The sequence below is a fragment of the Aethalodelphis obliquidens genome, unplaced genomic scaffold (genome assembly GCF_003676395.1).
Source record: "Aethalodelphis obliquidens isolate GAN/ISIS:26980383/991018 unplaced genomic scaffold, ASM367639v1 scaffold5, whole genome shotgun sequence".
Taxonomy (NCBI): domain Eukaryota; kingdom Metazoa; phylum Chordata; class Mammalia; order Artiodactyla; family Delphinidae; genus Aethalodelphis; species Aethalodelphis obliquidens.
In genome coordinates, this window is record NW_020837949.1 from 6,623,932 (window position 1) to 6,651,854 (window position 27,923).

General features: G+C 58.3%; 1 protein-coding gene and 1 non-coding gene across 11 annotated transcripts; both read right to left on the reverse strand.

Annotated features, from left to right (window-relative positions):
- On the reverse strand, positions 1-23,514 carry KRABD3 (KRAB domain containing 3). Of its 10 annotated transcripts, XM_027101554.1 has the most exons (19): positions 23,301-23,514; positions 15,673-15,799; positions 15,161-15,280; positions 14,366-14,500; positions 13,595-13,750; positions 12,745-12,876; positions 12,356-12,538; positions 11,321-11,476; positions 10,486-10,704; positions 9,826-9,999; positions 9,235-9,336; positions 6,942-7,094; positions 6,214-6,396; positions 5,216-5,410; positions 5,002-5,133; positions 3,967-4,071; positions 3,268-3,507; positions 2,925-3,014; positions 1-1,748 (listed from the first exon to the last, which is right to left on the reverse strand). In XM_027101554.1, the coding sequence occupies exons 1-19, from the start codon at positions 23,310-23,312 to the stop codon at positions 865-867; spliced, it is 3,498 nt and encodes a 1,165-aa protein (XP_026957355.1). In that variant the 5' UTR covers positions 23,313-23,514; the 3' UTR covers positions 1-864. The 10 variants fall into 10 exon arrangements, with proteins under 10 accessions (XP_026957355.1, XP_026957353.1, XP_026957354.1 ...); XM_027101552.1 differs by lacking the exon at positions 23,301-23,514 and having other exon boundaries at positions 13,595-13,747; positions 15,673-16,738; XM_027101553.1 differs by lacking the exon at positions 23,301-23,514 and having other exon boundaries at positions 3,967-4,068; positions 15,673-16,738.
- Positions 23,515-25,789: 2,275 nt separating this feature from the next.
- TRNAC-GCA (transfer RNA cysteine (anticodon GCA)) lies at positions 25,790-25,861 on the reverse strand. Its single transcript has one exon. It is a non-coding gene; the product is annotated as a tRNA-Cys (tRNA).
- Positions 25,862-27,923: the final 2,062 nt, after the last annotated feature.

The window sequence follows — 27,923 nt, forward strand, 5'->3', positions numbered from 1 at the left end:
TTTACAGAAGTAATCATGTTAGTCAGGGCATGAGGATGGTGTCCTCAGACGAAAGGGACATTTGAGGCATGAGCTCAGGGAGAGCACACCGCGAACATGAGGACGGTCAGCGACCGGCCACGGAGAGGGGCCTCGAACAGCCTCAGAAGGAGCCAACTCCTCAACCTTGGACGTCTGGCCTCCAGAACCGCGGGGATGTAAGTGTGTGTTGTTTAGGGCGCCCGGCCTGTGGTACTGTTACTGCGGCCCCAGGAAGACAACATGTGTTGCTCTTTCCCAGGGAGTCGTGTGCGAATTCCTCCCCCAGCCGCGGAGGGGGCTTGGGGGGCGGGGTAGGGGGTTGCTGATTCTCTGGAGGCTCTGGGAGGGCAGGCTTGTCCCCAGTGCTGGTGACAACCAAACAGCCATGTGCTGGTGTGGCCCCTCTGGACTCCTTTCTGTAGGAGCCATGGGCCTTTTCATTAGCAACCAGGGTCGGTAATTTTAGAATCCACCACAGGTATATCCAGCTTAGACCAAGGGGTGGAGTTCTGCCCCAAATGAAAGCTAAGCCCCCATCCGCCAGGAAGAGGGCAGCCATGGCTTCTCAGCGCTGAGGTCAGGACAGCAGGCGGGAAGAGGGGCTCTCCTGCGTGGCGCCCCTGCAGTGGCTCGCAGCGCCCCGGCAACGTGGTGTGCGCACGCGTGTACGCATACCACCCCCTGCCGGCGCTGGCAGTTCCAGCACGAAGGGCAGGAGGGGAAGCGACATCTAAACGAACCTGAGTCAAGAAAGCCAGAGGCGTGGCTGGGGAACGCACCTCCCTGAGCAACAGGCATCCTGAAGTCTGGGGCGGTCAGGCCAAGGGCAGACCCCTGGCCCCCTCACAGTCCAGACACAGGGAAGGTTCTGCTGCAGGGGGCCGAGGGCGGAGGCCGGCCTCCAGAAGAGGCCAGGGGTGGGGCATCCTCGGAAGGATGCAGCCCATTAAGACGGCGGCTAGGGGGCCCCCACCCGGGGTCCCTGTGCTCCCCACCCCACAGCTCCCCCTCAAGGGCTCTCTGGAGCCCCGCCAACAGGCTGCTTGGATCCTTGGGCCACTTTAGGGTCCTGGGCGGTGCCGCTGCTGCAGCCCGAGGCTCTGCTCCTGCACTGGCGGCCACCTGGAGGGGTGGGGCAGCAGGCAGCAAAGGGGGTGGGGGGCTCCAGTGGCTCTCCGGGAGTCCGAGGGGGTGACAAGCGGTCAGCACAGCGGGGCTGCCGCATGCCGAGGAGAGAGGGCCGGAGCTGGGCCCAGAAGCCTCTGCCAGGGGCACGTCCGGGGGCAGCTGAGGCACCAGGCGGGGCCTCCCGCTGGCCAGGCCTGAGGAGTCGCCGGCCCTGCAGCCTTCCGCCTGGCCCCGCAAGATCTTCGGTCTCGGCCTGCGGGGGCCCTTGTGCCTCCAGTAGGGCGGGTGTCTGTGAGCAGGGCCACCGGTCCAGCGAGGGCCCCAGAGGAGGCCCTTCGTCCCCGGGCCCCATGGGCGCCGCCCCAGCCGATCCACCTGGGTTCTCACGGCGGCCACTTCCTGAGCCAGGCCGGCCAGGGTCCCGGCCAGCCGATCCAGCTTCTCTGAGAGGGCGGCACCGAGGCCGCGGAGCTCGTGCTGCAAGGAACTCGCGCAGGGGCACGGTGGCCGTGGGGAGGCGTGCGGCAAAGCCCCAGGGATGGCGGCTCCGGGGGTAGGCCCAGGCGGATCTCCGGGAAGGGGCCTCGGGTGGGTCCCGGCTGAAACCAGAGCGGTACGCGGGTGAGGGTCCTTGAAGGCTCAGGACCTTCTCTCCCCCCAGGGTCTGTCCCTTCAGCTAAGGCCGGGCTTCAGACGGGTAGGATCCTAGTGACTCAGAATGGGGAATTATGGATGGCTGTTCCCCAGAGTCACGGGCAGGCTAAATCACAGACCGGGTCTCCATGGTAACCAAGCTTGCTTAGGACAGTGGCCTTCCCATCTTCTAGGAAAAGGTGGGTTCTCTATGCCACCTTTGGGCCCTACTGATGTCCCGAGTAACTCTGCCCTTGGGAGTCAGTGGGCAGGGCCTGGAGAAGCCACAGATGGTATGAGGCCAAGACCGTGGGCAGCATCTGGAGAGGGCCCAGGAGGGCCAGTCCAGCCTGGGTCCCAGGTGTTGCTAGTGGGGTGACGAGGGAGCTGTATCAGCACCCAGTGCTACTGGTCACCAGTAAACCACAAGCGTCCCCACTCCCTCCTGACCTTTGCCCTCCCTCTTCAGAAGTTACAGACATAGGACTTTAAGTCTTCAGTTACTTTAAAAAAAAAAAAATCACCTCCTCCTTCACCCTAAGTTCCCTTGGAACTGGTCTCCACCCGATGCACTCCACCCATAAAGAAGCCCCGTTACCACCCGGAGCTGCAGGACAGACCTGCTCTCCGGCCACGTCTGAGTCCCCAGCCCGGCTCTGGCCTGCGCTTCTCAGGACCCCAGAGCTTCAAACAGAAAAAGCGGAGACTGGAGCCCAAGGACCCAAACGATGCCCGGCCACGTGCTTCAGGAAGGACCTCGGCTAAGGGCCCTCGATAGTGCTGCTGTCCTACGCACCCTTCTACCTGTCGCGCAGCAGCAGGGCTGCTGGCCTCAGGCCAGCTCAGCGCTCCCGATAGAGCAGCTGCACCTGCAGGGGCGCCAAGCCCACGACACGACGGAGCCCCCCCACCGCAGGCTTCAAGTGTGAGGATCTGGGTGCACGGCCCAGAGCGGACCAGGGGCCGAGCCCTGCCCTCCCGAGGCGGGTCTCTGACGTGGTGTAGGGAAGAGCTTCCTCGGGGCCGGGTGACGCAGAGCCACATCTCTGGGGACGCCCCCGCCGGGCCGCTCACTACTGCGCCTGTTCCCCGCTCTGTCCTCTAAAGCCGCCTCAGACCCCGAGCTTTGATCCTGGACGCACCTATTCTGGGGAAAGTCTCAATGTCTGTTTTGCCTCTAAAAAGGGTCTGCACACTCTTATGAAACAGCCCACTAGTCCTGGAGGAAAACCCTGAAATGAAATAAGCAAGCCGAAGTGAGTTCAACGTGAGACTCTTCCTGCCTGTGACCCAGACGAGCCTGGAAGGCTGTTATGAAAACGCCTTTCCCAGGCTGTGAGCCCAGGGGTCTGGCTGGCCCACCCCGCCACAGTGAGCTAAGCAGCGGGGAAAGAGGGTGGGTGGCCGTGCAGACGCTGAGGCCCCGCCAACCCCGTGCTTGCAGGGCTCCCGATACTTGAGGCGGCGGGGAAGCCACCAGCTCACCTGTAACACCTGGGCTTCCGTCTCCGGGCCCCAGGCCCCTGGACTCTTCACCAGCCGTCGGATTCCAGGACAGGGGCCCACAGGCTGACCCAGGAGGCTGGCAGGGCCCAGACCCCGACCTTGTCTCCAGCTGAGAGGCAGGGTCCACAGCTGCCCCCGCAGGAAGAGCACAGAGCACTTGGCGTGTGGATACACATCGTCCTCCCAGAGCCACTCTGACCGGGGATACTTGGACACGACCTAAAAAAACCCAAAACAACCAAACTTTCAACTTTCAAATACTCGTTAAACGAGACGCAAGAGGGATATGCTCGGCTCGTTAGGATGCCCATCTCTGGGCACCAGGGCACACAGGACAAGGGTGGCCCAGATTATTTCCGGAGTCCTCTGCGGCTCCAGCATGATGCCTCTGGCTCTCCCAGTAGGTGGGGGCTGGAGAGCGCCATGCCTGCAGTGAGGCCCCTCTGGAGACCTGATGGAGGCCCTGTGGGTCCCCCAGTGAGGCCCCTCTGGAGACCTGATGGAGGCCCTGTGGGTCCACGCCTGGCCCCCTCTGCTGTTTCCCGACAGGCCCACAGCCGGTGAGGAATGTGGGTACAGCCGGGGCTTGCGCAGAGGCCAAGCGGTGGGCGGAGCCACCGGCCTGAGTGCGGGGGGTGGGGAGCCCCTTCCCCGACCCTGCACCCCACCCATCCCTACCTCCTCCGGCGCTGCCCAGGGGGCCAGGCGGGCCCAGGCTCTCCAAGCACACTTCTCTCCAGGGCGGATGGGACCGGCCTCCCACCTTCTCTTCTGCTTTTCCTGCTGGGAGCGAACACTGGGTCAGGCTCCGACTGAGAACTGCGGAGGCCTGGAGTAGCAGGCAGCCGTTTCCAGCTTTCCTGACGGGAGGACCACTTCGTTTCCCTGGGTGGAGGGATCTCACTTGTGACACTGTTTCTGTTTACCGCCAAAGCTACTGGCAACACAACCAGGTAAGGAAGCAGGCAGCCCCCAGATCTGGGTGACCTAGATCAATGACCACTTGAGTGACCCTACTTCTCCCTTCTTGGGCCCCAATTCCACGCTTATGCTTTAAATAAGCCAATAAAGAGTGAACCTGCCAAACCCTAGACACCCTACCCTCCACCCTAATAAAAACACAGTCAGGGCTGCGCACGCTCTCTCCCCCGCACCTTGCCGGTGGGCGTGCCACGTAACCTCCACGACCTGCAAGTAATACATCCTGTGCCTCCAAGTTCCCTGACGGTTTCTGCCGAAGTGCGTCCTACAGCACACAACGCTGGCTCCAGTGGGGCTCCAGTGTGTGGGGCTGGCCCGCTACGAGTAACACGAGCTGGGGTGAGGGCCCCAGGTGTTCCTAGCTGAGAGCTTCACTATCGATATACTGGGACCGACACAACAGTATATATACGTACATATGTTATTAAGTGTGTGTAATGTGCATATAGTATATACACATATTAAAAAAAAATATATATATATATATCAAGTTTACTGTCGGACTTTCCAATTAAACACACTCATTTAACACTCCTGGGGCCCCATGTGCCTCAATGTCCCCGCCTTCTCTCTTGGACACAGCTCATCCTATGGGGAACTCAAGCGTGACAAAAGTAGAGAACTTTCTGGCAAGAGTCAGGGCAAGTGATGGGTGGGACTCAGAGAACCCAGTCTCTGGACCCTTGGCCCTTCTGGGGGACATGCCCCCTTCTCAGGAGACCCCAGGCTCACCTGCACTGAGACCACGGTGGTCCCCGGTCTCGCCTCTTCTCCGGCCTTCACCAGGGCTGCTGCCAGCGCGAGGGCCGCCAGGGCGTGGGGAAGGAGGGCCAAGGCCCTTGCAGCTGGGAAGGCGGTCCCTCTCTGTCACAGACAAAGCCGGGGTCAGGGCGGTGCCTGCACCCTGGGGCGGGGCTGCCGGCTCTCCTCTCCCCAACAAGCTCACCCTGCAGGAGGGGCTGCCAGAGCTCAGGCTCCAGCCTTGGGTCTTCTCCTTCTGAGCTGCTGGAGCTGGAGCTGGGGCTGGGGCTGGGGCCCGGGACAGGGTCAGCCAGGCAGGCGAAGTGCAGGGGCCCCCCGGGCAAAATCCCCTTCAGAGAGTTCTCCAGGCAGTGGAGTGGGGAGGGCTTGGTGGCTGGCCCTGGGCAAATGGCAATAAAGAAGCCCTCTGTCCATCAGCCCAATGCGCGGCAGGAGGGCCCTCTGCCTAAACGGGCGGGCTCGTGGAGCTGATCCCTTTTCAGCTCAGCCCCATACAAGCTCTGGTGGACCCTGAACAGCGTCCTCTCTGGCCATGGGGAGTGGACAGATGCAAAGCCAGAGCCTGGCCCGGTCCCCAGTCACTCTGGAAAGGCCGCCGGGGACCCTTCCAGAAGTCTCAAGACCCTGGAAGCCATTAGCAGTCTGGTTCCAGCCAGGATTTGGGTCTTATAAGCTAGGCAGCACCCCCTACTCGCACTCACTCAGGACCTGCAGCCTGAGAAGAGATTCAGTTATGCCCACAGGAGGCCCTCCAAACCAGCTCTTTCTTGCCTGGTGGGAGTATTAGAAATACTGTACTTATTCAAGTGAGTCAGACCCTACCAGCCCACCTCAGCAAGTCTAGGAAGGAATTCTGCTCTGAGTTCAGCTACGCTGCAGCAGCAGGACACACGCCTCCCACCCCAGGCAACTAGTACAATAGAGGAAACCACCAGTCTTTCCCCCAGAGAAACGCAACTTCTGGATAAAAGCAGTGCTCTCCCCACTTCTTTTCAGCACACCTCGGGGTGCTCCAGCCAGCAGTCTTTGGGAAATGTACACACACTCCAGCTGGCAGTCCCGAATGGGTGAGATAAGGAAGGAACAGAGGAGCACAGAGGGAAGGGGACATCTGTTCCCTCATCAAACACTGTTACCGGGAGGGAAGACACGCCAGCAAGTCCCGGGGCAGAGGCAGCTCACCATCTGGGAGCCACCTCCACGGTCCTGGCCTGGCGGCCCCGGGGTCCTTGGGACCTTGCTGGTGGCAGGCAGGGATGGTGCCAGGGGCAAGTGCCTGTGGGCTGGCCAGGCGGAGGCTCCTGGTGGGCACGTCACCCCCTCGCTGTCCCAGGTGGGCTGGCTCACAGGCCTCGCCCCTCAGTCCTGTTTCAATGAGAAGCCAAGAGGCCTGTCAGCCCGGGGGCCCCGTGTTGGCACCGAGGCCAGGAAGTCACTGGACAGAGAACAACTTCTGTCACGTTGGACTCTCGGGCTCACGAGCTCCTGGAGCGCGTCATACAACAGCCCCGCAGACGTTCCCGGAGCCTCCTGAATCCTCCAGGATCTCCTCATGCCCCGACCCAGCTACCCAGACTCCCAGCAGCCCCACAGCTCAGCGGCCGTGCTGGACGCCAAGGCACGTGGGGCCGACAGCCAGGACACAGACACTCTGCGGCCCAGGCCCCGGCCCAGGCCCGGATTTGGAGCAGCGGTGGGGCTGGGTGTCCCGTCCCGCCTCACCGCCGCCAAGCCTCTGCCCAGGCCGTTTCCAGGACATCATCTCATCTCAGCCTGGGATGGGCGCCCACCAGCTTCCGGGGAGGCAGCGCCCAGGGCGGTCCCTGGTGCTGGCCTCCAGCTGCTCTGGAAGGCTGCCGGGGAACCTTCCAGAAGCCTCAAGATCCTTCAGACGCCGGGCAGCGCTTTACCTTCCACGCCCGCCGTCCAGTTCTTGGACTCCACCCTCCGCGGCCCCCTGTGCCCTGCCGAGGAGCAGGGCCAGGTGGGCTGCGGCCCAGGTGCAGGCATCTCTCTGAGGCAGTTCTCCAGGCCCTGGAGCGGGGAGCTTCCCTCGCGGCTTCCTGTGAAAACCCAACGCTCACGGTCTTGGCTGGTCAGAGCTCGGTCCTGTGAACCGCAGGAGCCTCGCCTGTGCCCCGTGTCCGGTGCAGCCGGAGCTACTGGAGGCGGCGCACGGCCCGAGGCCGGTCACGCCGGCTCAGGGCACCCGGGGGTGGGGGCGGACCTGGCCCCAAACCCATCACTCCTGCCTCCCGGCCGCCCTGGGAGAGGCCTCCCCAGCTCGGCTGCCTACACAGAAACTGGTCAGCGGGCTGTGGTGGGGGAGATGGGCCCTGAGGCTGGAACATCATCAGGCTGCCTTCGCTACTCAAAGAGGGAAAGGCCAAGGATGGAGCAGGTCAAGAAGGGCAACGTGGGCTTCCCTGGTGGCGCAGTGGTTGAGAGTCCACCTGCCGATGCAGGGGACACGGGTTCGTGCCCCGGTCCGGGAAGATCCCACAGGCCGCGGAGCGGCTGGGCCCGTGAGCCATGGCTGCTGAGCCTGTGCGTCCGGAGCCTGTGCTCCGCAACAGGAGAGGCCACAACAGTGAGAGGCCCGCGTACCGCAAAAAAAAAAAAAAAAAAAAAGAAAAAAAAAAAGGCAACGCTAATGCCTTTCAACTTGGGAAAAAAACAAATTGCCAAAATCGTATTTCTAGTGACGGAGCCGTGGATGCGACAGGAACTAGATGGACTGAAACTGTTTTTCTTTTTTTTTGGCTGTGCCACGCGGCACGTGGGATCTTAGTTCCCCGACCATTGACTGAACCCACGCCCCCGGCAATGGAAGCGCAGAGTCCTAACCACCGGACCACCAGGGAAGTCCCTGGACGGAAATTCTAGAAAAGGCCCTTCCTGGGTCAGCTGTCACCTCAGCCATGCTCTTCCCTGAAGGCGTTTGCCGATGCTGGGCCAGGCAGAGCAGGAGAAAAGAGAAACTTCCAGAGCTTCAGGCCCCTGTGAGGCTGGAATTGCAAAGTCACGAGAGGAACCCCACACACAGCTTTCCCCACGGACGCTGCTGAGTTCTGGGGCAACACGGGGAGCTGGGGAGCTGGGCTGGAAGCTTCTACAAGGCGGCGTGAGATCGCCCGCCGTCTGGGTGACTTAGAAAACCAGGTCTGTTGACAGAGGATGCTCGAGAAGGAATGTCCTGGTACCGACCGCAGCCCACCGCGCAGCTGCGGGGAAGAGACGAGGGGGCAGCACAGCGCTGAGGATGCTAAGATCAAAGGTGGGAAGACGCCAAAGGGACGCATGAAGACAGAAAGCACGGTGGAGAAGCTGCGCGCAGGATGCGGGGCCACACGCAGCGTCCCTGGAAGTCACGGCAGCGGGTGGCTCAGCAACACAGGGCAGCAGAGGGAGATGCCACCCTTCCTCCGCAACCGTCCGCAGCTTTTAAGCAAGACTGAACGATCTATTACCTACTAAGAACTAAAAATTAAAAAGAAACTTCGGCTGCATGTTGGGAGGTAAAGCCCCCCCCCACCCAAGGGGCTAACCCGCGGCAGGTGCAGGGACCCAGGCCCAGGGACACTGGAGGACCCAGGCCGGCCCGATGGCCCCAGCTGGCCTGGCGCAGAGCCCTGGGTGCAGCTCCAGGCCTTTCCACTGACAGTGGGTGAGGCCAAAACACAGAGGAGAGCCCCGGGGACCGGGTGTCCATGGACAAGGCAGGCAGAGAGCACTGGGATTATTCAGGTGGAGAAAAAGGTCCAGTCCTGCAAGGTCCCAAAGAGGGGACAGCTCACATGGCGGCCTCCACGAGGAGGTACCCCGACGCACAGCCGCCAAACACACCCTCTAAGGTGGTTTCACACAAACCTCATGACGTTTTTCCTTAAGTTGGAAAGTCAGTGAATATGACAGACACTGACTTCTTCGTGGCTGGGATAAGGAAGAATTTGATGTTAAAGGAGCTCTTTTTACTTTTTAAGACATCTTAGTTGTCGTCCTGCCCCTTCTGAGCCAAGTCACTAAAAGAGACCCCCGCCCCCAAAACAGGTCCTGCATCTGCTCCCGCCGTGGCATCCCCGCTCTGCTGCCGGCATCGGGCACGATGGCCTGACTTGCTGGGGCCGGACACATGGCGGTGGGCAGGGGGCGCCTCCCGTCCTTCCCCAGAATCCACTCCCAGCCTCAGGCCGGCCAGCTCACCTTTTCCAGGCCGATGCCCCTGGCTGCCCTCAGGGCTCTGGAAATCCAGGTCCCCGTCAATGCTGCTGGACGAAGAGAAGCTGGCGGAGGTGCCTTGGGAGCCTGCAGGGAGGGCAGGGGTCTCTCATGCAGCCCCGCAGGCCCAGAGCCAGAAGAGGCCCCAAGACCACCTCTGCGGGAAACAGCACAGCTGGTGTCATGGGAAAACCACAGGAGAAGAGGTCCCCTGGGCCCTGGGCTGTGGACGGGCGCCCAGACCAGCCCCAACGCCTCTCCCACTGGGATCTCCCCTTAGGTGAGGGCACTCGTGGCGCTGATTAAAACCCTGTAGCACGTTAACCCACATAAACCCAACCACGGGTCTCGTGGGCCTAGAGGGTAGGTGAACCTCTCAGTGGAGACAGTGGGCAGAAGAGTTTAACTGGCTTCCACCAAATGCAGGGGCTGTTTGGGGGTAGGCGTGGGAGGGGGCTGGGGGAGAAGGGCTGCACCCCTGAGGCCTGGGATGAGGGCGGACCTGACGGTGTCCTTGGCATCCCCCCGTTCTGTGCACAGGGACAAACGCCACCCCGAGCCCATGACGTGGTCTACCTCTGCTGTGTGATCCGAGGCGCTGCAGCTCGGGCCTCTGAGACCCAGGGTCTCCTGGCTGGGGGCTCTGGGACCAAGAGCTGGCCGGCGGCTGGGAAGGTAACGACCCACTCAGGGGGATGCCCCTCAGACAGGCCTCCAGGGCTTCCAGGGGTGAGCTCGAGGCGCTGCCGGCTGGGATAGGGGAGATGCCCCATCACCATCTCTGGCCCATCCCCCCGGCCCAGCCCCGGCTGGCTGCCTGGCCTGCCTTCCACAGGGGTGGCGAGTCCTGTACCAGGCGTGGGAGCCTGCCGGGCAGGACACCCTTCTGTGCGGGCTCTGATCTGTTTTCTGCTCCCCAATCTGGGGAAGCAACGCCAGCTGTACTCAGGCCCAGGGGCAGCGCTGGGAGAGCCACACGTAGGGGCCAGCTTCCCAACTGTTGGGAATTGTCTGCAAGACCACGGTCCTTACAGTGGAAGGCTTCCTGGGCAAGGGCCTGGGTTAAGGAGGACGGGAATTAAGGAAAGGGATTAACTGCCTGGGAAGGACGGCCAGGTGAATGCCTCTCCACCCAGGAGACAGACAGGTGCCCCGTCCCCTGTGGGCTGGCAGAACTTTGTTGGGGCGCTGAGAACCCCACCCGGGAAGACTCGAGCAGACAAGCCCAGGCCTCACCTCGAGCTGCAGAGCCCCAGCTGGGCACTTGGACCCGGGCAGTGCCTCCACTGTCCCCAGGGCTGCCCGCGGTGGAAGGGCCGTGGGTCCGCTTGCTGAGCTCACAGGCTGTGGGCTCTGGGGGCCCCTGGGCCCAGCCGTCCTCCACCTTCACTGCAGAGAGCACGCTGCCAGCTCCAGGACCAGGCCCGGGGGGAGGGGTCTGGAAGGGGCGGGGCCCTGTGGGAAGCCCCGCGTGAGGCCTTCTCATAGGGTTAGGATGGGGCATCCAAGGCCCCCGGCCTCCACAGCCGCCTCGGCTCCAAGGTCGTCGCTGCTCAGTCATCGGCAGATGGACCCAGTCCCACCCCCGCCTCCAGGGATTTCTGCCGAGGGATGATGCCAAGCAGCCCACCCCAGGCAGCACCGAGCCAGGGTCCTGCCTTCAAGGGCAGCGCGCCCGTCTCAGATCGACTTTCTCAAAGTTCCGGGACGCTGATGACCAGTGGTGAGCCCGTGCGAATGTGACAAGAACCCCGTCGTCAAAATGATACCGGGCACGTCTACTGCCTGGAGCTATGTCTCCTATTTTCCGTCTCTCTCCCTCCCAACCATCCCCTGCTTCCTCTGGAACCCTCAGCTCCTACTGTAAGAGCCAATCTGGAATGTCACTGCACTGCTGCACCTCCTACACGCCCTTTTACAGCACGATCCCCGACGTCTGGCTACTCCAACCGACACACTGATGTGGACGCCCGAGTGTCTGGCTGTGGAGGGTAACCTACTGCCCTGCTTGGAGTGGAGAAAGGCAGTGGTTGACGTCCAGGGGCCTCCCTGCCCAGCCAGTGGCCTTTACCTCCAGAATTCCTTTTCCAGGCCCCTGGGTCCTCCTGCAGCCATGGGTCCCTTGCTCCTGAGGGGCTGGGTTGCTTGTCCCGGGCCTCTGGGATCTCCTTCAGACAGTTCAGCAGACTCTGGAGGGGACAAGCCCCTGAGGCTGTCTCTGTCTTCACTACAGAAAAAAGGAACACACGTTCCCCCTGAATCGGCGACTTCAGGCTCGGTGACAAACACCCAAAAGGGGAATTCAGTTAAAAGGTCCAAGGCCAGAAATCTGGAGATGCAGGTCTTCTTACAACTCACTCAGCCTTGCACAGGCCACTGTCTTCTTAGTGCTTGGTTTAAAAATGCCTGTCTACACACCTCCCAGAACTGGATGGATGAAAGGAAGATGTGCAAATGCACCCTACGGGCAGAGCATACGGTGCTACTCTGAGTACAAACGAAGGAAGTGGGTGGACTGGGTTGCTGCTTTGTAGATGGTTCTCTGGGCCCTGAACAGAACTTAATTTGAGGAGGCCCAAGCTTTTTACACACACACACACACACACACACACAGTGTACCTACGCCTCACAACAGCCCTCTAAGGTGGGAACAATTATCCCCTTTTACAGACTGGAAACCAAGGCTCAAAGCCTGGAGGAGCGTCTCACAGTCTGCCCGGCTAACAGGCGTCAGGGTCCAGGGCTGGGGCTCCTGCCCCCACCGCGTCACCCTGCTCCCCCAAGCCCACCGCAAGCATCCCACTTCATGTCAACATGAAGTGACATCACTCATCATCTCCTCCTCAGGTGTCCCATATCAGGACGAGTAAAGAACCCAAAGAACCCAGGGCAAAGTCTATTTCTGAGCTTTCTTACACCAGCTGACCAAAGCTGCTCCCCTAAGACAGCCATCTGGCTCCAGAAATGTGACACTGACGATACTGGAACGGCCAAGCTGGCGACGATCCTCAGGGAGGATGTTGTATTTATAGACAAGGATCCATCCAAGGGCAATTCCGCGGGCTCAGAAACCTTGGCGCGAGGAGACGGGTCCGCAGGGACTCACCTGCCCAGGGCGGGCTCCCGGGCCGCAGCTCTGCTCCAGTCAGCTGGGACGCACCCAGGCTGCCGGCTGGCGGCAGGAAGCGCAGGGGCCGCTCGGGGTGCTGGGGCCCGGGCTCGAGGATTTCCTTCAGGCAGTTGATGAGGCCTTGCAGGGGGCTGTTCCCAGGAGAGGTTCCTGCAGCTCCTGCAAGGCCCGCACGCTCAGGGCAGCCCTGAATGCGGCAGCTGTGGGAACTTCAGGGTCAGATTTCCCACCCGTGAGAATGCGGGCGACGTCTGAGCGCCACGCCGGGCGGTCAGGAGGCTGAGGTGGGAGCCACACGACGCCTCCCTTTTCCCACCCCCTCAGCTCCGGCGCAGGCCCCGCCCTCAGGAAAGGCAGCCCCTCACCTGCCCCCGTGGCCCGTCTCTCCTGATTCCTGTGGCTCTTCCGCCTGCCGGGGCTACAGGTAGGAGGGCTAGGCTCCTGGCTGGGGGCCCCTGGGCTTTCCTCCTCCACAGGCCTTGGCATGTCAGCAGTTTCTGTTGCAGGAGAGACAGGAAGGCCTCTCTAGCCCCAGCTCCCGACCCTGAGAAGTCACGCAGGATCTGGTCCCCCGAGAGGACAGGCCTCTCCAGGCTCTAAATCCCTGAGGGGCAGCCAAGTCCTGGGAATCTGGATTTGCGGCAGAGCCAGCTCCCGCAGGCTTGTTCCAGGAGTCCATCCTGGGGAAGGCAGGGTCTCTCCCTGTTTCCTTATGGTGTAAACGTAAACACAAGACTGTCCACTCCGGGACCCTCCCCCACCCCCAGCCTCTGACTCTGGCTCAGCAGGTCATATGCCCATAGCCTCAACACGCAGGCCCAAGCCTTGTACATGTTTCTCAAAGCTGGGCACGTGGCAAAGGTGCCAGGTGACCCCTGAAACTACAGGCTAAATGGGGTATGTTTTTCAGGAGTGCCAATTTTATGCCATATTAATTTGAAACGTTTCAGATAAAAACAGATATTCAGACAAATGTATAATTTGCAAAAATTTTAAAATAAAATGAGACCCAGAGAAATTGCAGTGGCCACCTTGCCCTCCCCGACTATTAACGCTGCCCCGGCGAGAAGCTCTGAGAGTCAGGTCCGGGGCCACAGGCACGCTGCACACAGCACCCCGCGAGTGGGGCCGAGCACCCCGCATCTGCGCTGGCCCACGGGCGGAGGCCCAGCACTAGGCCTGCTCCCTGGGGCCCCCGTGCTGGGTCATACTCACTGATGGGGAGGGGGCTCCCCTGCCCCCTGGCTCTGGGCGGGCTGCGGGATGAGCTGCCGCTGGGCATGGCGGCCAGGCCAGGCCGGCTGACAGGTGTGTCCGGAAGGCAGCCGAGCAAGCCTCGGAGAGGGCAAGTATCCCCCATCACAGCTGCTGCTGGGGCGGGACACTGGAATTAAGCCCTGCAGGAGGCAAAATGCCCCCACCATTGTCCCATCCTGGCCCTTCCCTGCCGTGTTCCACTAACAACGACCAGGACGTCAGTAACCTCCGCCCTGTCATCTCTGGGCTCTGACCGTAGATTCATAGTCTAGGTCTTGTTCTGATAAGATCCTTCTCACCCGACCATCAGCTGAGCGGACTCAAAGGAACCCTACGGGCTGGGGCTGCTGGGGACAGACGCCTGAGGAGGTGAGAGTGCCGGCGAGCAGAGCTTGGGGAAGGAGGGAGAGTCTGGTGAGGCGGGAAGAGTGCAGGCTCGGGGGGCCTGGCCGCTCATCTACAGAACAGGGCTGGCCTCGCCCACCACGCGGGGCACGGCACGACGGGGGCCCCAAGGGCGTGGATGAAGCCAGGCAGAGCCAGTAGAGAAGAGTCAGAAGCTGCTGTCTCACCACGATCCACGCTCTCTCAGAGGACAGACACGCCGTCCGGGTTCATGCAGTGGGGCGACTCCACCCAGGGCCTGGCAGGGGCCGGGCAGGCGCACAGTGCTGCCCACAGCTTGAACTTGTCTGTGGGATGCAGAGGGCCCGCCCGCTGTCGACTCACCCTCAGGGCTCGCCCCCTCCCCGTCCAGGCTGGCTCCCCTGCTCTCAGGGCTGACTTCCCCGAACAGGAACTCTGGGATCTCCTTCACCAGCTGCACCAGGGCGCTGAGGTGCAGGCTGTGCTGGGGGGCTCCTCCTGCCAAGAGGCCACAGGGAACCCCCCGCATTAGCTCGGCACTCATGCTGCTGCTTGCGGCGTCATGCTGCGTCTCATGTAATCCTCCCACCATGTGAGGAGCAGCAAAGGAGAGACCCATGTCCGCAGACAAAGAGGACCTGGGCTCAGGGCACAGCCAGGAGCAGGACGCTGGGGACCACGGGTAACTGAGCTCCTGTCGCTCGTTCCCTGTTACTCCTCCGAGGCGACCGCCAAGGAGGGCTGCCTCCCCGTGCCCTGCCACTATCCGGGCCCCTGCCTTTCCTGGCACCCCCTGGACCACATCCACCGCCCAAAGCCTCTGGACCTTCAGGGGCTGCAGGCTGGCTCTGCACGGGTGGTGGCGGGAAGGGGGCCTAAGCGGGGAAAGCTCTCCAAGGTGACCCCAGCTTTCTTCTGAGCACTTCATGTGATGGGCAACAGTGTACCAGGCTCCCGGCCCAGAGGGGTGAGGGGTGAAAGGTCATGGAGGGGTCGGTGTGGCGAGGCGGGGAGGGTTGCGGTCACAGCGTCCCGGAAGGAACGGAGCCAGAGGCTGAGGACACGTGGGAAGGACACGAGTGAGTCCATCTGGGCCTAGCCTACCCAGGAGGACCAGGACCCCAAAAGGGCCTGTCCTCGTCCGCCAAGATTACTCACCCAGGGGCCCTCCTCCCCGCGGAGGGTCCTGCCCATCAGCAGCACAGCCCCCGCCCCCCACGGCTCCTCCAGGCTCCGAGGGACACAGGAAGGCAGAGAGGGGCAGCAGCTCCACTGTCCCTGGGAAGGAAAAGAGGGACAGTCCCCCGGGAGTGGAAGCTGGCCTCCGCCCCCCCACACGCGATTGCGCCAGCAGCCCGGGCACCTGCAATCCACGCACCTGTGCACGTGTGTGTCCGTATGAGCACCCAAACCCCAGGGACGGTCAGAACCTCGGGGACCAGTGCTGTTTTGCCAGTCTGTTAGGGCCCCCACTGAGTCACACCCAGCACCCTAGTACAGTCCACAGAAACGACAGCATAGAAGACCCGCGAGGCCCCCAGCTCAGCGCAAGGCTCCCGACGCCACCTCATGTGTAAGCAAAGCCCAAGGCCCGGTAGGTCCCAGGGTCCAGAGCGACTCGGGACCCGGCCTCCCGTCCACCCGCCAGCCAGCTCCTGCCTGCCCCTCACCCAGGGAGGCCAGCGTCTCGTAGTTCTCCCGCATCACGTCCAGGTAGAGCGCCCTCTGCCCCTCCCCCAGCAGCCGCCACTCGTCCTCGGAGAACCGCACGGCCAGGTCCTGGAAGGCCATGGACACCTGTGGGCACAATCTCAGGGGAGTTGGCTGGTTCCCTCCCAGCAAGGCCCGCCTAGTCATCCTCAGCTTGCCTGTGTCTCCAGGTGGACACCAGAGGGGGGGCAGTAGTGACAGAGAGCGTGGGGCGGGCGCCTGACACACGGGAATGGGCAAAGGGGCAACGGGAGTCTGCTCAAGAGACAGTGACGGGGGTCAACTGTGTCCCCCAAAAGTTACGCCAAAGACTTCACCCCAGTACCTGAGAACGTGGCCTTATTTGAAAATAGGGTTGCTGCAGATGTAATTAGTTAAGGTGAGGTCATAATGGAATAAGGCAGGTCCTTAATCCAATATGACTGGTGTCCTTAAAAGAAGAGGAACAGAGACGGACCCACAGGCAGGAAAAGTCCATGTGACAATGGAGACGGAGGCTGGAGTGCTGTAGCCACAAGCCAAGGAATGCCCGGGGCCACCAGAAGCTGGAAGAGGTGAGGCAGGAGCCTCCTCCAGAGCCTTTGGAGCCAGCTTCGTAAGATTAAAGAGACATTGTGTCCTAATTTCTTTAAAAATAGTCATTAAGTGGGCTTTAAAATGGCCGTCAGACCCTAGAAGATGACCAGCATCTCGAAGGCATGTATTTTAAATTACAGCAAAAATTAACTTCATGCAAATTAAGCACAAAGTTTACATTTATATTAAGCAGAATATAAATTACGGGAAGGGTCCTTCTGGCTTAGGAACAAATGCTAAACTATTTATCTGTAAGAAAAAAATTATTAAATAAAATGAAGACACTCCTAATAAAGCAAAGATAATCTACTGCCTTGTTTCATCAACTCAAGTGAGTGATTTTAAAAACCATCGCTGTGGGACTTCCCTGGTGGCGCAGTGGTTAAGAATCCACCTGTCAACGCAGGGGACACGAGTTCGAGCCCTGGTCCAGGTGGAGCAACTAAGCGCGTGCGCCACAACTACTGAGCTTGCGCTCTAGAGCCCGCGAGCCACAACTACTGAAGCCCACGCACCACAACTACTGAAGCTCACGCGCCTAGAGCCCGTGCTCCACAACAAGAGAAGCCACCGCAATGAGAAGCCTGCGCACTGCAGCGAAGAGTAGCCCCCGCTTGTCGCAACTAAATAAATAAATAAATAAATGTAAAAACCATCGCCGCTACCAACCACGGCCTTGTCACCAATGGCATCTGCTCCCCGCTCTGTCTCCCGCTGACCACTGGCACCACGAGGACACACCCGGCTGGAGGCAGCCTCTCCACGGGCTACCTGCCTTTGATCCAGAGTCCGAAGGCCCACAAGTGGTCAGACACCGCAGTCTCCTCCTCCTCGGCCCCCTGTGCATTCTGACCACCGGACAGCCGCTCAGCAGGCCAGCGGGCTCTCCTGAACTAACCTCTGCCCCCTGGCTGGGTATGGGCACCTCCTCTCGGGAACACGCTCAGACGCCCTCCGAAACATCTCTCAAAGAGCCACCTTCATCTCTTCCTGGCCTTCTGGACAGAGAGCTCGTAGCCAAAGCTCAGGTCCGTATGGAAGAGCGGGCCTGACGCTGCTGCCCCGAGAAAGGCTTGCCTGCGAGGCTGGCCTGAGGCTGGTGTTGGGGAACTTGGATTTGGGGAGGTTCCCACGGTCTCCTGACTGATGAGGATGGTTTGCTGGGCCCAGACTGTTTGTGCAAACAGTGCGGTTGATGCTGAACACTGCTTTCCTTCTGGGACTCTGGGATTTCAGTACATGCCAGGAGGAGGGTGTCTACATGGTCTGCCTCCAGTGAAAACCCTGAGTCTCTAGTGAGCTTCCCCGGGAGAGGACATTTCACACCGGTTGTCACAACTCACGGCTGGAAGAGTTAAGTACGACCTGTGTGACGCCGCCAGGAGAGGATGCGTCTCCTGCTCTGTCGGGACTCTGCCCCGTGCCTTTCCCCTCGGCTGATCGTGACTGCGTCCTCTGGCTGTAATGAGTCACAGCCGTGAATACAACTATACGACGGGCCCCGGGAGTCCTCCTAGCAAATCCCTGACCCTGGGGTGGTCTCAGGGACCCCGACACAGGGTCCCATTACACTTCCCAACAGGACACGAGCACTGTGCGGGCCCAGAGGGTGTCCCACCTGGCACACCTGGCGGGGAGGCCTCACGACCCTAGCTTTGCAGCCTCGTCCCCCGCTGCTTCCACTCACGCCTCCCTCCTGGCATCCACAGCCCACCTGCCTCGCTCTGTCCTCTGTTCCTCTCTCCTCTTCTTCCGTCTCTCCCTCCCAGAGTCTGAATCTCAGCCAGGCTCGGGAACCCTGGAGCTGGTGGAGCAGGGAGACGCTTTGGTTAGGGAGTCCCTGTCTGCTCTGCAGACCGTGATGGAATAAAATTTGTTTTTAAGGCAGAACAAGGAAACTGAAGCATAACGTACTCCCTGCCTGTGCTGGGCCCCCCTAACGTGCAATGGGCATCTACATCATACGTTAAGCAGACTTCCACGAAGGCAGGAATGTCTGCTCAACCATAAAGATCAATGAGTTTTTTCCTTCTTCATTCTTTTCCTAATTCTGTATGGGGTCATGGTGACCTGCTGTACGTGTAGATCTGGACTGTGTATCTTTGGTGAACTTTATGTAAAATGTCAGTGTGTCATTTTGACAAACGATCCTTTGTCTCTAGAATGTACATAACTGTGCCTTCGACCTCTAACAAGTGGAACAGTCCTCAGAGTTTTCTGAAAGACTGTCTCTCGGGTTATAATCCTCAGGTTGGCGTGAATAAAATTCTCTATTTCTCCTTTAGATCGACGACTGGTTAGCTTTTTGTCAACGTTCGGGAGGCTCAGACTTGTCCCAACAGGCCCAGGGGCTGAATGGGCACAAACGCTGCCAGCAGGCTGCATGCACACGTTTATAGATGCTGTTGTGATGAACACATGTGTGTCCTTTAAATACTGAATTTATTTTAAAATACGTGGAAAGGCTAAATTCTAATGTACTAAGTTTTCAACGTTAAGAAAGAGGGTCACAGAATCAAAAAGGTTGGCACCCCCTATCAGTAGTGCCACTCTCTCACCACCACAGCCAAGGAAAAGTGGGGAGGGGGCAGGAGAGGGTCAAGGAGTTACAATTACTTCACTCTCTTTTCCCTTAGACACTCAAATACGTGTTAAATTCCCACTATGACCAATGCGCTAGAGAAAAGTAGGTGTCCCCAGAGCCTGGAAACAAGTCACACCAAGCCCTGGAGGAAAGATCGGCCACCTGGAGGGGGCCTAGCAATGGCAGGGAGTTTGGAAGCCCCAGGTCCTGGCCTTTGGACCTGTCAGGGAGGCTGGAGGGCAGGCGGAGGGGCTGGCACCACCACTGCGGCACTGTCACCATGGACCACGCCTAGAGAAGGGCACTGGGGGCTCCAGAGTCTGTCTGGGCTTCCTGGCCTTGCCCAGGTGACAAGAGTCTCTGTCCTGCACCGCAGGGCTCTTCCTAAGGGAGGCGGGTGCTTCAGGCCATCCTGGCTCCACGATGCCAGCTTATCCAGCAAACCTCTGTGCTCGGACTCTGTTAACCCTGGGCTTCCTGTGCAGATTTCACGTTAGGTGGTCAAACACGTAATCGGCCACCATATAGTTCCAGTTTGATTGTCAGCTCTATTTTTCACCGTAAGTTAAGGAACTGGCATATTCTGATTTATCTCTCTGTCCTTTGTGAGTCTGGTTAGTGTACGTTGATCCCCCTGAGAATTATAAGGGGGGGGGGATGCACCGACCGACACCAGGCTCTGCACCTGCAAAACAAAAATGCCACCCAAAACACACGCCCATTTTATAGGAGGCCGGTAAGGAGAGCCAAGGTGGGCTTCGAGGCCACGTCTTCTCCACCTTCTGGCAGCTCCACACAGGGCTGGCTCTGCAGGTCCCTTAGCTCAAGGGAAGAACACGCAGATCCCAGCTACCGAGCTGCAGAGGGCCCGCCTGTCTAATGAGGCCCCGCCCCTGGCCCTCTCTAGGGAACACCAGCCACGCTGAGAACTGACACGGCCTCGACACCTCCCTCTCTGGAGATGAGAGCTGGGGTCGTGGTACCTTCTCTGCCTGTACACTTTCCCCAACACGCCACATTTTATATGTGGACCAGGTGCGTGAGACCCCAGCCAGCCTCTCAGCTCCATCCATCTCTGTCCCTCCCTCTAACCCACTCGGATGCTAAGTGAGATGCCACACACAGGGGGCCTAAGCATCAGCAGAGGGGTGATCCCTACACACTTGCGAGCACTTCAGATCTCTCGTTTGATTGACAGGATGGCCCTATGCAGGCAGCTGCTCAGGCACTTTATCCTGGGCTTGGGGCGAAGGTTCCAAAGCAAGGAGGGGTGATGCAGCAGGAGCAGGCAGACAGCCAGGGGCCAAGTCTACGACCCTAGACTCTGCCTGACTGTGACTATAACCTATCAGAAGATCAGTAAACCTTAACAAACCAAGCATCAAACAACCACTTTTATTTTTTTTGGCCACGCCTTGCGGCATGCGAGATCTTAGTTTCCAGACCAGGGATCAAACCCACGTCCCCTGCATTGGAAGCACAGAGTCTTAACCACTGGACTGCCAGGGAAGTCCCAAACATCCACTTTTTAGAAAATCATTATTACCCAGTACAGTTTGTGGTGATAGATTGTGGGAGTATCTGTTACAAACAAATTCTCATTCTCAGTAACCTCTTAATAAAAGCTGAACTTTTAACAAGATTTTCAAGATGGTGATGGAGGGGAGGCGTAGGGTCCTGGGTAAAAATAAATGATCCTGTAGCCACTGATAATGGCAGAGTCCAAATGGCATGGCCCTTGCTGGAGCAGGAAGTGGGGAGAGTAAGGGTCCAGCAGAGCCAACTGGCAGGTCTGTTGCAGAGCTAGTTCAAGTCAGCAGACAGCTTCTCTGTTTGTCAAACTGGGTGAAAAATACTCTGTCCTTATCTTCTCCCATCAGAAGCTATTTACTACCTAACATCTGAAAAAACAGAAAGGCTTTTAGGTTCAAAGGATTTACTTCAGAATTTCCTTTTAATCAGGACTGATTTTCTCACCTCATCTTAGATCTACTAAATCATGATTATGTTTAGTGCTTTCAGAGCCCAGAAATTGACATTTTCAAGTTTCCCAGATGATTCTGACACATTCTAAGTTTAGAATCACAGGGCCAGGGGAGAGCTGCCCTCCAGTCACGGCCCCGGAGACTGGACAGAACCTGCCCCGCCTGCCAGAATGAAAACTACTCGGGTGAACGGGACCCTCTCCTCCCGCCAGGGGCCAGCTGTCCACCACAGCATGTCTGTGAACTAGAAATCACCGACAACTGCTGTACACCTTTAAGGCTCAGTGAACATTTAGTGCCAACTTCCACTCACAACAGGGGGGTTCTTCAATTTCTCCTTGAACACCTATAGCAATGGAGGGCTCACCACAGTCCCATCGTTGGCCTGATCTGTCAGTTAAGAAGTTCTGGAACACGAACGGGCAGATGTGGGGCTTTGGGCTTGACCTCAGGAGCCAGGCTGCTGGAATTCCAATCCCTGCTTTGCTTCACATTAGCTAAGGGCTTGGCAAACTCATCTATAAAACAGGGATCAAAACAACCTCTCTCGGGACTTCCCTGATGGTACAGTGGATAGGACTCTGTGCTCCTAATGCAGGGGGACCGGGTTCGATCCCTGGATCGGGTTAGATCCGGGTTAGATCCCACATGCAAGCCACAACTGGGAGTTCGCATGCCACAATGAAGGAGCCCATGTGCTGCAACTAAGAAGCCCACGAGCTGCAACTAAGGAGACTGCCTGCTGCAACTAAGACCCGGTGCAACAAAATACACAAATAAATAAATATTAAAAAAAAAAAAAAACCTCTCTCATAGGGATGTTGTGAAGATTAAATGAATTAACATAAGAAAAGTGCCTGGAACAAATGCTGGGACGTGATAAGTGCTACGATTCCTATTCTTAGAGCCGAATCTGTCTGCCTAACGTCCACCTGTAGGTCACAGCCGGCCACCTCCAGCTGCAGAGTGGGCTCTTACACACACCGTTCCTGACCTTGAGTGCCTCTTTATCTCCTGGCTAAATATACCAGCTCTTTTAGACATCTGGAAGAGATGGTTTCTAGGCCATTCACCACCTCAGCCAAAAGATAAACTCTTGTATGACAAAGTTCTCATAAAACGGGAATGGGAATTGACTGTGGCCAGGGGAGGTGGTTCCATCAGTAGTCTCCCCCTACCCAGAAAAAGCAGAGGAAGAGTGAGGAGTGTGTGTGTGTGCGCGCGCACACGCACGCATCGGCGCAAACCCGCTCTCCCAGCATGTTTCAGGCTCAGACTCTGGGCTTCCAGATCAGATCCCGAACCCTGCTGCCCCCACCTGCGGGCTGTGCTCCCACTCCCCTGACCATCTGGCAGTCCTGCTGGACAGGAAGACAGGAGGCCGTCCCTGTTCCTCTCCCTCTGACTGTGACCTACCACTCCTCAAGGCCACTCCTGGGCACCTTCTCCATGAAGCTACACAATGGGAGGACACACTCCAGAACATGAGATCTAAAAGATCCAACCCCTCACTGTACAGAAGAGGAAACTATGGTACGAGGAGGCCTGAGCATGGGGCCAGCGGGCATATCTGAGCTTGGGTGTCCGTGGCTCCCTAACTACACAACCAGATCTGCAGAGGGGACTGCCCTTGTTCCCACAGCATCCAAACTGCTTGGCTTCTCCCTTTCTCCCAGGAGCCTGTGGGGCATTAATGTCGCCAAGGTCCTGGCACAGTGCTGCTCTGTCTGGCCACAGACTGCCCCAGCCACTCTCCCAACACCACCACCCCTTCCCCCGCCCTCAAACCACGGAGCCCACGGTTGTCTGAGGCTGGCCCAAGCTCATGAGCCACCACAATTACAGAGCTGGCCCCAGGGACCCACCCAGCAGAACGTGCAGCAACTCCCCTTTGGTACCATCAGGTTTCCTAGCACCTTCACACAACTTGCCCAAACTGGTCCCAGGCTATGACAGATGGGGCTCCCTCCACCTCTCGGACCTACACATTTCACCTAATGGATAAAACCCGGTACCTCGTTCTATGCTCTCCCCCCGCCCAGAGTCCAGGATCCTACCAAGAATGAAAGTGAACAGATTTACTCATTCTCCTTAGGCCTTCGTGCCCATCGCTCCCAGTATAATTTATCATTAAAAGCCAAGAAGAGAGGGTGATGCTTAACCCAAAGGAACGAGTTTCCAAAGGTGGAGAGAGACTCCAAGTATGCGTACACTGCGGGGCGGGGAGAAAGGAGGGGGGCGTCCGGGGACCTAGACTTCTCCGCACCAAATCTTGCGCACCAGCACTCTCCCCCCGACCCGGCCAAAGTTGGCGGGTCCCAGGCTCGCCCCCGCCCTCCAGGCACGCACAGCGCCGCGTGGAGCAGACCCGCCGAGGCGTCCGTCTGTTCTCGCCGGCTGGCGGCGGGGTCCCGGCTCGCGGCGCCGTCCGCGGTAGTCTTACCTGGCGCGCCATCCCGGACTCAGCCTCCGTTCCTGGCTTCCGGCACGGCCGGGGTCGCTCGCTCCCCGCCCACAGCCTGCGTCGCGACCCTCGGTGGCGGCGGCGGCGGCTGCGACCTAGGTCGGCGCAGGAGGAAACCGGGCCGGGCGCGCAGGCCGTTGAGGAGGGGCGGGCGTGGGGCGTCACATCCCAGGAGAGGGGGACCAGCCTCCGCGGCCCTCCGGGCGCAGGCGCGAACTACACTTCCCAGAAGGCGCCGCGGCGCCGCCCGGAGGAGGGGCGAGGTGAAGGAGGGGCGAGGTGAAGGCGGGGCGAGGTGAAGGCGGGGCGAGGTGAAGGCGGGGCGAGCCTGTTGGGCCGCCCTCTGCCCGCTGGTTCAGCCGAGACCCCGAGAAGCTGCCAGGGGGGCTTGGCGCCGGGATCTGCCGGGTGGTCAGCTTGCGGTGTGCTTGCACACGTAAACCCGTCTATCCACACATCCATCCATCCATTATTTACTGAGCGCACCCTATGTGCCAGGTGGGATGCTCGGATTAAACGGGAACCGCCTCTCCCAGAGGACGCATCCCGCAAACCGACCTTGACTAGGGCCGCCTGGGAGGCGTGGGGGAAGCGGGTCCCGAGAGGTGCGGAGGGGGCTGCAGGCCAGACCGCTCGGCTGGGATAGTGTGTGGGTCCGAGTGGCTGCCTGAGCCCAGCACATGCTCAGATCTGTCACCCCGCTCCCGCGCTCGCCATAGCATTGACCCGTGTGCCGCTATATCTGTGTGACTATTTGCTGGTCTATCTTGTTGATTGTGGTAACCCCATAAGTTCCTGACACGTAGTAGGCCCTCAAGTAAATGTGATGAATGAACGAAGCGTGAGCCCACCATTCTCCAGGTCAGAAAGGAAGCAGTGGGGCTGGGGGAGGGTGGCGGACTCCGGGGAAAGGACCCCGGCTGAGCCCAACGAGCCTCATTCTTGGTCTGGAGGACCCCGGTTAGGACAGCTCGGAGAAGGTGGGCTTCTGGGGCAAACCTGCTCTGGTTGACAGAGGCTTACAGGAGCAGGGGAAGGCCGGGTCCAACGAGGAGGAGGGGTCTGCCGCCCAGAGAGCCCTTCCCCAATCCCCCACCCCGACAGTTCTCTTCCTCTGGACTCTTTGGGGAAAGGGAACGTCTGGCCCAGCAATCCCAGAGTTGTTCCCTGTAGCCGCTCTAGTCTTCCATGGGCCTCCGCTAGCCTTGTTGCTGATCACCTCCCAGAACTTTGGGATACAGTGTTGACAATCTTGGCCTGGCCTCCAGGGAGAGGCCGCAGGAGACCACTCTCAGTCCCTGCCCAGCCCCATACCTGCGCAAAGCCCCCTCCTCCACACCCAAGGAATCACTGACACAGGACCCGTGTCTGTGTAGCCCACTGTCCTGAGGATCTGAAGATATCGCAAGGTTTCACGCCATGGAAAAGGACAGTTTAAAATTCAACATCTGATCTCAGGATTCCTAAAGGCCACAGAGCCCCTTGGTAAGTGCCTTACCTGTGCTTTGGGCCTATGTCCTATCATCTTGCTGAGGTCAGCTTCCTCCTTATAGGTGTCCCTTCTTCCAGCTCATGCCAACGTGCCACCCTCAGTCTCAATCCCTAAACTTTAAAATCCCTTAAGGGATTAGCACACTCCTTTTGTCTAGCTATCCTTATCGTTCATTTGACCATTTATTTCTTATTTATTTATGTCTGCGTTGGGTCTTCGTTGCTGGGCGGGGGCTTTCTCTAGTTGCGGGAGGGCTCGAACCAGGGTCCCCTGCATTGGCAGGCGGATTCCTAACCACTGCGCCACCAGGGAAGCCCCCGACCATTTCTTAATTTGACTCCTTTGCTCACCACAAACAGTTCTTGCTGAGCTCTGTCTTTCCTGTGTCTGGCATTGATTAGGACTCAAATATGTCTTAAGTAAGTGGATGATTCCATAACATCCACTGCTCTGATGTCTATAAGCATCGTGAGGATAGAGTGAGGGGGCGGGTCACAGAGCCCATGCCACTATAGAGAAGATGGATTAGGGACAGTGGTGTGTTCAAGCTGGCTTACACCAGAGAGTCACTTGTTAGCATGTCTTCCCAGCTCCATGATCAGTGATCTTATGTTTGTGGCTTGACATTGGATACGGTGAGATTATTTACACCATGAAATTGGAAAACACTACAAATCAGTGCTTTGTAGCAACAACCCCAAGAGCTGGTTGTTAAACACTAACCAGCAAGCACTGATTTAGGGCAATGAAAACATGTAGCAACAAGCCTATGTAGAACAAGACCTGTGGTAAGTGAAATTAAAAAGTCAGGGTTGGAGGAACTTATCACTCTGGGGTTGTAGTGCTCAGTGACAGGGTTTTAAGTTACCCTGGACTTTTTCCCAGATTTGAGAAGGCTCGGTGTACTGCGGCCCGGGATTAGGGAAAGGAGCAGAGCCTTCGACACCAGCTCCAACTAGCAAAAGTGAAGGACAGCAGGGGGCACCTGGATTTGAACCAGGGACCTCTTGATCTGCAGTCAAATGCTCTACCCCTGAGCTACACCCCCTGACATAGGTACAGGCCTTAGTACTACCTTATACCTGTGCAGCCATGCCCAACATTCCTATAAATCTTTGCCACAGATACTCATCACGCTGGGCCTGCTGAAAGCTGCCAAGCTGGCCTCACTTTAATTTTATTTCCTTGATGCAAAATAAGAAACAGTTTCCCCCTCCCTGTAGCTACCTCCCTGCTCTTTCTGGAAATGCACTGACACAGATATTTATAGCAGGAAGAGACTTCAGGGTCGCTAGTCTGTGCCCTTCGCAGTGCGATCTGAAAACAGAGATTCAGGATTACTGGTCCCCCCAAGCACACACGGATCCTTACAGATACGCTCGGGACCTGAATCCATCCTCCTGACTTCGGGTTCAGGACCCTGTAATTAAACCAATGACTCTCTCATCTTCCTCTTGTCCCTATCTTCCATTCATCAGAAAATGTAAAGACTACATAATGGGAGCCTCTGAAGAAATTACTCGGGACCATCAAGGGGGCTAGAATGTGGGCTTAGCGGAGCAGAGTGCCATGCAGCTCAAGAACAACAGGGAACAGCTAATGGGGACACTAGGATTTGATCTGGTGCGTGGACTGCACCCTTTGGGCCAGTCCTCAGATTTCCTGTGCTTAGGAATCATCTTGGGAGCTTGTCAAACATGCAGATGCGATCTGGGGTTAGGAACAAGCTCCTCATAGAGGGTCGGGAGACCCCACTTTGAGGAACACCTGCCACAGATCTACGTCGGCTTCTTCTGCGCCACCTGCAGGAAGACTTAGGTACTGAAACACCCAAGAAGGGGATGGGTTAGGAATTGTATCACTTGCCGCAGGGTCAGCCAGAGCTGGTGGGAAGAGGCAGGATGAAAACCAAGGACCACGATCAGACTGCTCATCCTCTGAAATCTGTTCTAGACCCGTGGTTCTTAATTTTAGGGTGCATCAGAATCATCTGGAGGGCTTGTTAAAACAAAGATGACTGGGCTCCCCCTGAAAGTTTCTGATTAGCAAGTTCTCAGGTAATGCTGATGCTGCTGGTCTGGGGCCATGCTTCGAGAACCACTGTTCTAGATCCACACATCTGTGACCAGGCCCTTTCACACTCGCAGTCACACCCAGGGCGCCTGTTCACCGTTGCTCCTTCTGTGTGTTTACCGAGCACTGGTGCCTCTACTCCACCAAAGACGTGTGTCCTGAGACCCTCTCCCTTTCCTCCCAGTGCCTGCCGGGAGCCCCGAGGGTGGTCTTCTTTGTCCTGGGTTAGCCCTCTTCCCAGTTTATCATTTAGGAAGCTAAATCTTAAGAAGCTTCTGCCCCCCTCCCCAATATGGGGAAAACTCGTTCAAGCAAGTCAAGGAGCAGACCCACCTCTTCCATCCAGAGCAGCACAATTCGAGCTGAAGATCCCAGTTTGTCTCAGAAAAATCCAGCCCCAGGGGGTTGTGTTATTCCTCCCGTATCACAGATGAGGAAACAGAGGACGAGAGGGTATCTTCGGCCCCACAAAGGAGAGTATCCAGGTTGGAACGTGGAAGCCTGGAGTTCTCTAGAGATGCAGCCACGTCCTTGACTTTGGAGGTTTCTTGGAGCTTTTATTCAACCTTCATCTCTTAGGGTCCTACTGTGTGCTGGGCACTGTGGTACCCTCAGCAGAAGCTGAGATTTCAGTGCTCTTTGAGGAGAAGAAATGGGCACACGTGCGCAACAAATGTTTCTGAGCACTTGGCCATGAGCTGGAAACTGTGCTGGGCTCCGGGGATACTGGGTGAACGGTATCAGCTCCGGGAAAAGTGGGCAGTTCCATTCTTACTGATAAAATTCCACGCAGCAGTTTCTGATCGTCTCTGATTTTAGAGAAGAACGTTTCTCCAAGAGGCATTTTACAACTTGACATTTTACAACTGCAGTGCCTCGGTGTTACCTGAGGTTTTTATTTTCTCCCTCTGAGCTCATGTTCACTTTCTCAGACATCTTCATGAGGAACAGTAGGGAATAAATAAGGTGGATGTGAATTTGAACCAGTGTCCTCTTGATCTGTAGCCAGAAAGTTTTGCCTCTGAGCTACAAGCCCT

What these genes read in the sequence shown, in the direction of transcription:
- KRABD3 (XM_027101551.1), bottom strand. Translation starts at nt 15,859, where the DNA reads ATGACTAGGCGGGCCTTGCTGGGAGGGAACCAGCCAACTCCCCTGAGA. An exon ending in GAGACGGGCCACGGGGGCAG is followed by an intron (nt 12,539 to 12,744) that starts GTGAGGGGCTGC and finishes CGGGCCTTGCAG; the next exon opens with GAGCTGCAGGAACCTCTCCT. An exon ending in CGGAAGCCCAGGTGTTACAG is followed by an intron (nt 3,015 to 3,267) that starts GTGAGCTGGTGG and finishes ATTTCATTTCAG; the next exon opens with GGTTTTCCTCCAGGACTAGT.